Source organism: Zootermopsis nevadensis, unplaced genomic scaffold, assembly GCF_977971745.1.
Source record: "Zootermopsis nevadensis isolate Lab colony 2312 unplaced genomic scaffold, Znev_1.0 Znev_ptg000010l, whole genome shotgun sequence".
NCBI classification, from domain to species: Eukaryota; Metazoa; Arthropoda; class Insecta; order Blattodea; family Termopsidae; genus Zootermopsis; species Zootermopsis nevadensis.
In genome coordinates this window covers 1,347,666-1,360,100 of record NW_028259142.1, presented here as the reverse complement: position 1 = coordinate 1,360,100, position 12,435 = coordinate 1,347,666, and the positions used below count along the sequence as shown (strand labels likewise).

General features: G+C 42.2%; 1 protein-coding gene across 4 annotated transcripts in view; it reads left to right on the top strand.

The window, feature by feature from the left end:
- LOC110827276 (NAD kinase) overlaps positions 1–12,435 on the top strand; it is a 43,874-nt gene that overhangs the window by 3,535 nt on the left and 27,904 nt on the right. For 2 of the 4 annotated variants that reach the window (XM_022058773.2, XM_022058772.2), the window contains exons 2-3: positions 930–1,078; positions 8,622–8,660. In XM_022058773.2, coding sequence (XP_021914465.2) covers positions 960–1,078; positions 8,622–8,660 — 158 coding nt within the window. In that variant the 5' untranslated portion in view covers positions 930–959. Of the gene's footprint in view, positions 1–929; positions 1,079–8,621; positions 8,661–9,715; positions 9,928–12,435 lie in introns of those variants that run through there. The other 2 variants (XM_022058774.2, XM_022058775.2) reach the window with 2 other exon arrangements.

Sequence of the window (12,435 nt, the reverse complement as noted above, 5' to 3'; positions counted from 1 at the left end):
CTCCGGAGGATGTGAAAAGACAAAATCGTGCTTCTCGTTTCATGTGCGGATTTACGTACACGTGACTTTAAAACCCTGCAGTAGAAACTGTGTCAGGTACGAGCTGTTGAAGGAATGAATTTGTAGGAATATGTAACTGTGTTGTAACCTCTAAGATGCAGCAGCCTTCAAGTGAACGAAATAAGGTTACGTAACGTTTATCGTCGTCATGGTAACCGCCCCTTTCGTTTGTCTGTTCGGTATTAATAATCATATACTTAGACCCAGTTACTGCATCGAGGTAAATCGACTCTACAGCGTTGCATCACGTTTCTTTAAAATCGATTTTATAATTACCTTCTCGCTTATGCTTAATAATTCCATCTGTGTCAGAACCTAAGATCTCGGACCATTGGACTCTTGTAGATCCGTAATATTCCATTTTAGGGGTCGCAGTGGCCGCGTGGTCACTGGGACCGTGGGTTCGAATCTCACTCAAGCCACGGATGTTCGTCCGCGTTGTCCTGTGTACAGGTAGAGAGGCCTTGCGACGGGCCGATCCCTCATCCAGGGTGTCCAATCAACGAAAAGTTGGGACTCGCAGTGCTCAGGAACTTGAAGAACGAGTCGTTCCCAGTAATATTCCATTTTACAAAATTTGTTGATTGATTAATTGTGAGATAGTATAGTTGCGTCATATTGTGATGTTAATTAAAATAATTATTATATTTGTTTACCGTCAAATCACAATAAAATAGTAAGAAAAGATAATTAAAATGATTAAAATATCATCATATGTTCCATATCGAGCAATCGATTTACGTCGATGTAAATCGAATGCTCGATATGGAACATATGATGATATTTTAATCATTTTAATTATCTTAACTTACTATTTTATTGTGATTTGACGGTAAACAAATATAATAATTATTGTGATTTAATTTCAGGGTGAGGTGCCTGAGTAAAAGAAATTAAAAATGAACGAAGAAAATCTGCATCTGGCCCAGGCACTCGTTGAAATGGGTCTCGAGGACCAGCCGCAGTTGCCAAAGAAAACGCTCGTCAGCAAAGTCCAGGAAAAGGTCCAAGGATTCAGGTAAGTGATTGGGGGACGCGTCTGGTTGATATCGACGTTTTATATTAGCACGTCAGCCAGAGCGACGGACGGACGGACGGACATGGAATGGGCGCCGTGAGGTGTTTCTTCCGCTCGTGCCAGGGCGGATAAGGCCCGACTCTCATAGTTGTTCACCGAAAATGGCGGCTGAGTGATTGTATCCGGAGGTCCCACGTTCAGATCTCGGCCCAGAGACCCGATGCTTCACTGATGTTTTCGCTGTTTTCCTCAGGCCCTCGAGACAGATATTGGTGCCACACGAATTGTCCTGTCATTGGAGGTTGCATGTAGTCGTCGTTATAACTTCAGAGCTTCGTGTTCGAGTGACCATACGAGCACCAAGGACCTGGAGTAGGCACTTGGTGTATATGCAAATATAAAATCACGTTTGTTGTTTGCGTTGTTGAATAATAAGAACCCTTGTACAAACAACTTGGCTTTTGTCGTACCCGCCTCTTATTGTAACAAGAAAGAACACGCACTTGTCGCTCTGTTTCGACATGTCATCTTGTAAAACCAACTCCATAGAACAGTCTTCGAGACGCCTTTTATATATCCTGAAGTTTCATAACTATTTCCACATCCTGAACCATATTAATTAAGCGCGCGACCGTAAGTCTGTGTGTCTTTGATATCCATTTTAATATTATCCTCTCATATACGCCTAGATCTCCGAAATGCTCTGTCGCCTTTCAGGTATTTGGAGTCAAAGTTCGCACAGTTTTACCTTGTTTTGTGTGAGTGTCGTGTATAATTTTTGAGCCACCCTGTGTGTGTGTGTGTGGGGGGGGGGGGGTATTATGTCACGTCTTGGTCAGCATCTCGCGTTCCCTGGCCGTGCGGTCTGCACGCAGCATTCCTCTTCTCTCGTCTGACCCCGGGGTAAAGCCACGAGGGCAACGACCCTGGTTGACTTCCCTCAGAGGCAACAGAAAAGTTAGGTTCGCGTTTCTCGGATATGTGGCTCGCGTTCGTTTTCAGATTGTCATGTGCGCCATCTTGTTTTCCATTTTTTTTTTTTAGGAAAATTTTCTCCGATTAGTTCGGCAACTGTGTGTGTTTTTGCGTGCCAGTCTTTAGTAATTTCACGAACTTAATGATATTTTTTGAAAATTTAACGTTTCGAAAATGCAAGAAATTTAGATATTTTGGGGGGAAATTAAAAACCCAGTTTGTCATTAAATGTTGGAAATGCATGGGGGCGGATGAAAAATGTACATACAATTGTGGCCTGAAAACGTGAAGGAAAAAGACTATTTGCGAGACCTAGTTGTAGATGGAAACACACAATTAAAATTCAAGAAATATGGTGCGAGGTTACGGAATTGATTAATTTCATTCACGATGAGGACCAGTGGCGGGCTCTTGTGTACGCGGTGATGAACCTTCGGGTTTCAGGAAGGCGGGGAATTTCTCGACAGTCTGGGTGACCGTTGGCTGCCCTGATTCACGCGGTTATTCAGGTCAGGTTAGATTCTTCTGCGTGGTGTGAATATACAGGCCGTACTTAATTTGAGTGTTGAACGTAAAATATCCTCATTGGGTGTTCGACTCATCAAAATTAATTTTCGACTTTAAAGAGCTTTGAGTAGGTTTGGAGACATGCTTGAAAGAAACCGGACCAAACTATGCATCAGAGTCCTTTATGACATCGTAATAATTTGTCTATAAAGCCACGGTGGTCTAGCGGTTAGAAGGCTGGCCTTGTAATCCTGGGGTCTCGGGTTCGATTCCCGGCGGTGCCCGAATTTATAACTTGTGTTGGGCAAGGCCGTGGTCTAGGCAACACGGAGTTTTCCTCCGTGGCATCCCAACAATTACTCCATTCACACACAGAAGAAGGCAATGGCAAACCACTTCTGGATCATCTGCCAAGAACGTATATGAACAGGTCCCAGTCCGAGAAAAGGATGGAAGGATCCTGTTCATATGGACCTGTCGTCAGAGAGAACACTAAATAAATAATAAATAATTTGTCAGGCGGCCAAGAAATCTTTTTTGTGGAGATTCATTACCGTGTTAACAAGAGCTCGCGTGTTGATCCGAGCCACGTCATTTTATCTAAGATAGTGAACGGGATTCGTTGTAATTGTTCACCAATTTTCAGGTATCAGAATTCTGAATTTAGCGCAGGCCTAATCGCAGTCGAACCAAGAGCTCGTTCGCCCTGACCTGCATGTTTGAGGTCACTTTAAAAAAATTCCGCCTCTTAATCTCCGCGTACACTTTCAAGTCTTAGCGTTTCGTAATAATCTGCGATTTTTTTTTTCTCAGCAAATCGAAACTTCATTCATTCGCTCAAGTCGGGTCGGCTGTGTCAGGAGATGTTCTCTGTTTTTCTTTATTTCATCTCTTTAATTTTCTTTTCCGCGTTATTTTAATAACTCCATTTTACTTTCTCCTATCGGCGTCAGAGAACAATAATTTAAAGCGAAACTTCTGTTCGTCGTGAGATTTTCATATCGTACACGAGCGAGGCTTTGACGACATTGGTCTTATGGGGGGTAACGCCGTGTGGACATGTAGATAAATACCGACGCTTCGGAGAAATATATTGCCTCCATCTTCAGGTCTCAATGTTTTAGTCGAGCTATGAGCTTTCATAGAAGGCTACGACAACGCAGAGTAATGACTGTGCTGTTTACTGACTGCATTAAGTAGGCTTGCTTGAATAAAGGGGCAGATTCCGAGGTCGCGTTAGAACAAATGTTTGATTTCGTAGGTGGATTAGTTCGGAAACTTTGCCGTAAAGGCAGCTTAGCTTGAAGGAGGACGAACTCCTCAGTCACGCCTGGGGACAGATTCGTGTGAATTCTTCTTACTGATGAGATAATTACGCGTGAATAGTAATTCTGGTCTAAGTAAGTATGTCCCACTATACGCCATGTAGGCGTTTGGGGGGAGAGGTGGTATAGCTCCTCTCTTCCTTGACCTCGGCACTAGATGGGGGTGAGTGGTCAGCATCACGCCCCGGCCGGCTTTACCCCCGGGAAAGGACCCCGGTACTCATTGTAGAGGAGGCTGGGTGGGCCCCAGAGCCGGTCTGGACGCAGAGGCTAGAGGAAAAATCCTCTGCCCCCGTCGGGGATCGAACCCCGGCCGTCCAGCCCGTAGCTAGTCACTATACTGACTGAGCTATCCCGGCTCATAATTCTGGTCTATTAGTTTGTGAAATCCTAGTTCATTGTCACGGTTGACAGGTTCCTATTTCGTGACCGTGGAAACTCTAGCTGCTAAAGGCTGCCCCCTTCAAGATCGACACCGCAGATAAGCGTTGTGGATAAGTCTGCTTATTATCTTTATCGCAGTTGAGTTATGACTCTGTGTAATAATAATAATAATAATAATAATAATACGGACATATGGAAATGACTCTACTGTGCGGATGTCACAGTTTGGGATATTGAGCGTATTATGTAAGATTTGTGTCGTAATTACAATGTTAGTTATGACTTCTGTCTTTATGGGTGGTATTTGTTTCTGAGAAAGTCTTCGAATGGAACGAAATTGACAGATAGAACATGTTTCAGAAATGCGTGTATTTTTTATCACCCTGTATCAAGTGAGGTAGTGTGTTCTGCAGTGTAGTTTATTTAAGTGGGTAAAACTTACAGAAGGCAGACGCTGTTAGGGAAGGTTTTGGAACTCTTTATTGAGATTGCAGTCTTCAGCTGTACGCGAGAATTACTTTTACGCATGCGCAAAGCACTCGTCTTTCGAATTGCAAAGAATTCGCTTGTCTCCACTCCCCTGTCACCTATTTTATCTCAGGTCCTAGTATCATCGCCCAACCTCAGGTCGAACGTCATGAGATACAGACAGTTTAGTTTATCTCAGCCCCGAAGAGAGGTTCTGGGATGTAAGCAGAGGGTTTAACCTTATCTTGCGTTTGCTGTCTTAAATCCGGAGTTATGATATCAGCACCAAAAAATATCTGTAAGAAAGTGACGCTGTTGGTTGCTAACACGTTAAGAAAGGAATTTCCTGTACTCCGCTAATGAATTTCGTGGTCCATTAAAATCTATTTAGCCCCCTTGGCATAATAAACTAGCCTTTTTTTAATTTTGGCTTTATGGCCCACATTTTTGAAGTTACTTGTCGTTTTTTTAGAATGCGTGAGAGAATAATTGTTACGAATTTTTAATGAAACTGATGTGAAAGTCATTTTCAACATTCTTATAGAATTATTCTCCGCTAATTTTCCCCGTATAATCGTTTCGTTGGTTTTCAAGTAATTCTGTCTCAGAGTGGAGTCCTTTTGTGAATGATATTTCTAAAAATCAGGCCTTACCTCAAAGAGAACAGTGCGTTTGTTTATTTTGTGTTGGTAAGAACCACATAAATAAATCTGTTTTGGGGAGAGTGGAGAGTTATTGAATGATAATCTCGTAGTGCCTCGAAGGTGTAGGTTCGGAATTAATCGTGTGGTCGTCTTACGAGGAAATCTGTCTGGTTCTTCCGACAGTCTTTTAACAATTTTTACGTGACTTCATGTTTTGACGAGTGTAGTGCCACATGTTAACTGATTAGTCGTACTTCAGTCTTTGGCAGAAACCAAGGTGCCGAGAACCCTATTGAAAAAATTCCGAGACAATTCAAAAATTTCTATTTGGAATATAATTTGGTGTGGAATGCCCTGTTTCTAGCTTTTCAAAGTCGTTCATTATTTTTTTTTAAGTCTACGAGACGATGATAAAAGAAACGAGAACTCCTTTTTGTTTTAAAATGCGTGCTGTAAGCTTCAAAAAAAGTTTACCGTCTTCTAACTACAAACGCACTGTCCACTGTCTCTTGACAAATACCAAACCATCATTGCAATTATTTCTTTAACATTAACCTACAATCTTCGTCTCGACCTTAAATACGACATTTTTCTTAGGGGCTTCAGCGCAAAATTCTGGGTGTATTTCTTGTTTCATACTTCCGAGCTACGAAGAAGATTCATTCTAACTTCCTGGATTTAAAGTGTGCTGGGCAAATGGGAGTTGTTAGTTGTTAATAGGTTTTGTTTATGTTTCTGAGTCGTAGATTTGATTAGTTCGTTCAGTTTAATGACGCATGCGCACACTTCGAAAGGCTTGTCCTTTTGAAAAAGACTCGTTCGTTTCTCCCAAGGGCAGTCGAAACAAATCCTGTGGTTTTTGTGTTATGTTTCGTAGGTTAAACGTCAAGGTGGTGAGACATGAATGGGTTGTTCTTATTTTTTTTAGTAACTCGGAGATAATAGCGCACCGAAAATAGAATCATGCCACGTTTTTGAACTTGCTTACAGCTGACACAGAAATCTTGCCAGCTGATCAATTCCAGAGCAAATTATTGTCTTATTTTCTGTGGAGTCACCACGGGCAGGCGAAATTTATGCATAATCTGTGAAATCGGTTTTTTTTTCTTCTGACGCTAGTAGTCGCTCAGTTGCCAGTAAATTTAATCCTGGGACTTGTTATTAAAGTTCTGTATAATATTGTCTGAATGTAAGTCGACTGACAGACATTACTTTCATCGTCATAATTTCTTTGTCTCTAGATGAAGCTGTTTTCAAGCGTATACTATGGTTCGGATCCCGTTTTACAGATGTCTATCTTATATTCTTCGTCATTTTCTTGCATTTCACACATTGTACGCCCAATTATGCGTGGCAAAGTGCATATTCTCGTTTTCTGAACCTATTGTCTGAGCCATCTTCTTGTCACGACCCACTGTTTGTAGAACCCGTCTGTCCATTACCGTGTGTCACAAGAGCAAGTAATTTGATCCGGATTCAGACAATATCCTCTCTTTCTCTTATTTTTAATAATTTTTTTAATATTATCCTCCCTAGCAGCCTGTTTCTTTCAGGTTTTCCGACCAATATTTTGCATGCATTTCTTATCTATCCTATCTATTCTACATGCTCTGTCCATTTTATCATCCTAATATTTAGTGAATAGTTTACCTGCATCATCCATTCTTTTTACAAATCCCAATTATTCCCCCATAGGGCTTAAGCTACGGTGGTAATGTATTCAAATTTTTTTCAAAGATGCGAATCGAGAAGTCGATTCTGTCATGTCTGTGGAGAGGAGACCTCTTGTAACCATGTTTGAAAGTTGTAGTTCTATCCTTGAGCACCAGGCGCGCATGGAGATCTGCAAGTGCTGTGCTCTACCAATGAAATACTATACTTCACGGATATGAGGTTTTTTTCAGCGGGGAGTAAGCTTACTCAATGGAGCCGAGTCCTTCCTGAGAAGCCAACAGTTGCTTAGCTACTCAAGAGATTCCCGAAGGTTCACTACTGTGTTCACAGAAGCCCATCACTGGTTCATGTCTTGAGCCAGATGAATCCAGTTTATACCACCCCATCCTATTTCCCTAAGATTAATTTTAATATTATCCTCCCACCTATGTCTGTGTGTTCCTAGTGGTCTCTTCCCTTCTGGTTCGCCCATCAAAACCCTGAATGCATTTCTTTTCCCTCCCACGCGGGCTGCGTGCCCTGCCCATCTCACCCTCCTTGACCTGGTCAGTCTAATTATAAATGGCGAGGAGTACGACTTATGAATCTCCTCTTTATTTAGATTTCTCGAGCTTCTCAGTACTTCATCCCTCTTAGGTTCAAATATTCCTCTCGTTCTCAAACTCCCTCAGTCTACGTTCCTCCCTTACACCCATACAAAACCAAAGGCAAAATTATACTTTTGTATTTTTTTAATCTTTACGATTTTAGACAGCAGACGAAACTTTCTGAACAGAATGGTTGCGAGCGTCGCCCGAATTTAATCTGCTTTTAATTTTGAATCCTTACTGTCTCTTCCAAATATCTTGGACTTTGCCACGTTTTCAAAGGATCCATCAGCTGAATTCTGGTGTTTGCTACTGGACTAACCTCATTACTCGTGTCAGATACAGCTTGTGTGTTTTTGTTTATAGCATTTGTGTTATCCTCCAGAAGATTTACTTCATCAGCACAGACCAGAAGCAGATGTGCTCCCCTTTTAATTTGGTATTTTCGTACGCGACTTTGGCACGCCACTGTATTTTGTGAACCATAAAAGACAGACAATGCTCCTTCTTCACTGGATTATCTGCCCTTATCGCTGACATTTTGGACCTGTCATCCAGTCTCAGAGTGAGTTATTTTGCCATTCATTTCAGCCCTGTGGATGGAGGCAGTTTGTTCCTCCGAAACATCTGCGAACAGGTCACCGTGATATATAACCCATTTGTCTGTTTCAGTCGACGTTTCGTAACGTGGAGTGAGTTTGTTATGAACTTAGTTGCTTCTTTGTGCTAAATTCTGTAGTTGGCCACGAAGTCGTCTTACTGACTTGGAGGATAAACTTTGTATAACTGAACTGTCTCGGTCTGTTTTCCTGGTGGCAGAATTTTGAAATATGTTTATGAAAGTGCGTTGTTATTTCCGGATTCTGACTCTTAAGAATATTATTTTTAAGGTGCATGTACAATTATTTTGCTCTGAATTCTTGTCTGTTGTATTTTAACATTCAGTAATAAACTTATTCTTCTGTTTTCCCTCCTCAAGCTTCAAGTTGGATGGATCACACGAACCTCAGGAGAGAAGGTAACGTGTTCTGCCTCCCATATGTTTTACGTGTGTGTGTAGCCCACCTTTGGTAGTCTTGCACGATGTGTCAGTAGGTTACTCAGTAGTTCCTGTAGATAGAAATATGGCAGTAATCGTATTATAAATTAAAGCTATCCCCACTGTACGCCATGTAGGCGCTTGGTGGGGGAGCTCCTACTCATAGAAAGTTTATGCGATGATTTTGAGGGCGCAGGGCACCCGGAAAATAAGGATGGAAACCGTTTCGTACTCTCGATTAGTGTCCGATTACGAAAGAAATCGGCGTTACTATGATCGGACAGTTTGTCCCTGGGTTTAGAGCTTCGTGCCGAGGTGTAATTTAAAAAGTAAACAGGCTTGAGAAATATTTCGTAGCGTATTGATTCTGGTACGTTCGCCAGAATTTGGCCTTTGCGAGTTGGTCCCGGTGACGTCAGAGTTTGTTGGGTGGCTGGGGATTCCCCATGCAGGGCTTACTCATAACGTTGGAATTTTCGCAGGCAGGTCTTTGTGGCAAGTTTCCTCGATCCTTGAACGATTTTAACCGAAACTGGGATATGTCCACGAAGTTTAGGTTTGAAAATCAGTTGACTGTCCGCGTTACCTCCTAGGAATTAACTCTGTACCTGTTAGACGTGAGGAGTTGGGTGGTCCCTCTGAGCCGAGAATAATTCTACCCTGTATGGGATCGAAGCCGTGTCGTCTAGCCACGAATCTGACCGAGCTGTGGACTCGATTTGTTTTATTCAGGATAATGATTAATGGCGAGCGATCATCCCCCTGACAGTGGAAACATCAAGTACCTCTGAAACGTCGGTAGACTTCTACCAGGAATACAGTCCATCTTCGTACTTTCCGCGTTCTTGTGCTACCGTGACTGGGTACTCCGACCCTCGTTTGTGACGATAAAGGCGATGTTTGCGTTGGTGTAGAGGCATTGAATTTCAGGCCACTTGTTCGTGCCCCGCCAATCCGTTACTAGGACAGCGAGCGTCATGTTTGCCTTCCGTCTCTGCCTCTCGCCCTCCGCTAGTCTTGCTTTCTAACTCACAGCTGCAAGCGTGGCAGTGTGTGGTCTGCTAGCTTGCATGATAGACGTTTTTGAAGTTGTAGAGGTCGTTAGTTAGTTAATTAGTTAGTTAGTTTGTCCGTGCGTCATGACTTCGTCTCCAGACAGTGGCCTTTCTCTGGAGGAACAGCTGGAAAGGGAATGGTCCAAGGAGAGTCTCGAATGTGTGGACGTACACACACTTATCTCAATGTGGTGAGTTTCTCTCGGGTTCAGTTGTGACATGAATCGAACCGCGGGACTCCGGTTACGAAACTCCGTATTGTAACTAACCATACAAACGAACGAAATGAGTTCCTTTCAGACTGGTCTCGTTTGTAAATGAGATAAAGTTACATGTTTCATTGAGATACGTATTTCATAATAAATGTTTCTGTGGCACATATATTTTGTCATTTGATGAAACTCGAAAAATCCTGGGGGGGGGGGGGGGGGAGAAAAACAGGACACTTGAGTGAACAAAGGGCGGTTTTATGAAAGGTGTCATTAATTTTACCGTGGCCTGAAGGCAAATGACTGCGGCCGGTAGAGATCGCGAAGCTGACAGTTGGGCCAGACGGCGTTTCGACATGGCAGCTTTCACTCTCAAAGAGATTAGTTCCGACTGCTTTGGTTCTGTACTCTCTGCTCTTATTCAGCACTTACCCGAAGTTACGGGTCTCTCTCACTTTTGAGGTTGAACGTAAATATTAGAAGGCATCTGAAATCACGACGTCTGTTCGCGAAAGTATTTTGGAGCGAGAGGATTGAGAGTCACGTGCGTAACTATCACATTTATTCATATTATTACAGAATAAGATCGTATCTTACTTTTAAGTTAGTAATAAGTAACTTAACCTGCTACTAATTAGACACGCAATTAATGCTGATGTAATAAATCAAGGATGTTAGAAAAGGCTGGGCATGTGACTGGGGGAAACAATACATTTGCACAGAATTTTAGTGAGGAAACTCCTTTAAACAGCTGGGGTGGCTTAGTCAGTATAGCGACTGACTACGGTCTGGACGACCGGGATTCGGTCCCCGGCCGGGGTGTGACGCTGACCACTCACCCCCATCTAGTGCCGAGGTTAAGAATGAGTAGGAGCTATATCGCCTCTCCCTCCAAGCGCCTACATGGCGTATAGTGGGACAGCTTTACCTTAAATCTCGTTGAAAACTTCTGCATGGAATATGGAGATAAATCTTGGCGGAATCTGGTGGTGAGTGGTGGATGATGTTGACTGACGTATGTGATCTGTTAACGAAGATTTGGTTAGAGAAGTTCGCTCCTATTAGAATCCAAACCTAACGTGGTGTTCGGTTGTATACCGACCATCCTCTAGACCAGTGGTATTCAACCTTTTTTGTTCGCGTACCCCCAGATATAATTTATCTTCCAACTTTGTACCCCAAAAGTTGTTGGTGTATAATTCAAGTTATACGTAGTATATAATCTACATCTAAAATAAATTAAATAAATTACATTACTGATTATTCAGTGTTTATCATAAATTTTTTTTTTAAATTTCACGTACCCCCTAAGATGTCTTCGCGTACCCCCGGGGGTATACCACTGTTCTAGACGACGACACGAAATGTTATAATTCGCACCTGTACAGCCTTTGCGCAGTCGGTTTGCGCAGAGGCCTAGCAACAAGGTTGACATTTGCTCCAGTGTCGTGGGGGAGACTGGGTGAATGTGTTTAATTTTCAAGGACTTTGCTTTGTTGAGTTAGGTGCTCTTAGGATGAAGAATGATAATATTAAAAACAATGTAGTTACAAGCAACCCAGGGTGAAATGCGTGGATACGCACATGCGTGTGCGTGAAAGAAGAAATTGGACTCTGGGCACTGAAAGTAGATGGTAAAATATTCAGCGCTCTGTTTCTAGTAAGTTTTAGAGACCTTAGCGTCAGAAGTAAAGCAGCCCTCGCGAATTCTTCAGCACAAGCCGATGGATTCTTTTTCAGTGACGCAATCTGAGATGATAATATGCAGTTTATTATGAAACACTACACAGTGGCTCAGTAAATAAAAACTTACCTGAGTTGATATAATTGCGTCATATTGTGAATTAAAATTTAATTATTCGTGTTTTTTTTCCGTCTAATCACAATTGTATATAAATAAAATTTATACATAAGATATTAAAATATCATTTACATATTTGGTACATCTTTTTAGAAATTAAATAATTAAAACTTACCTGGTTTGTGTCTTACCCATCCGATGGTTGATTCATTCATATGTAAATCAGACTCGTTGATCTATTCTTGCTGAACAAACCGAGGTGCTGATGGATCATCTTACAAACGAATCCGTCAGATGTTTAAAGTTTAGAGTTTTGGGAGACTTGGATACAGCACGAAACCGGGATGGATGGCCGACAGATTCCAAAAATAAGACATGAATATAAAGCGAGAGGAAGAAGATAATCTGGGAGACCTAGAAAAAGATGGTCTCAGACGTGAGCAGGTTTTCAGAACGCCAGGCACTGGAACTTTTTTTTTGCGAAGGACCGAAATATTTTCTGCTTTGGGTGGGTCTGGTGAAGGATCGAATTCGTACCCTCGTTTCATTCTTGGAGTAACTGAAATTGCTCCGACTGTCCACTAGGTCAAATTTCTGTCCGATTGCCCTCGACGTTGTTCTGGGTCGTGACCCCGTTGACTTTAACGTCTCGTTTGATGAATTAGCTGTTGCCTGGCAGCGAAACAGGC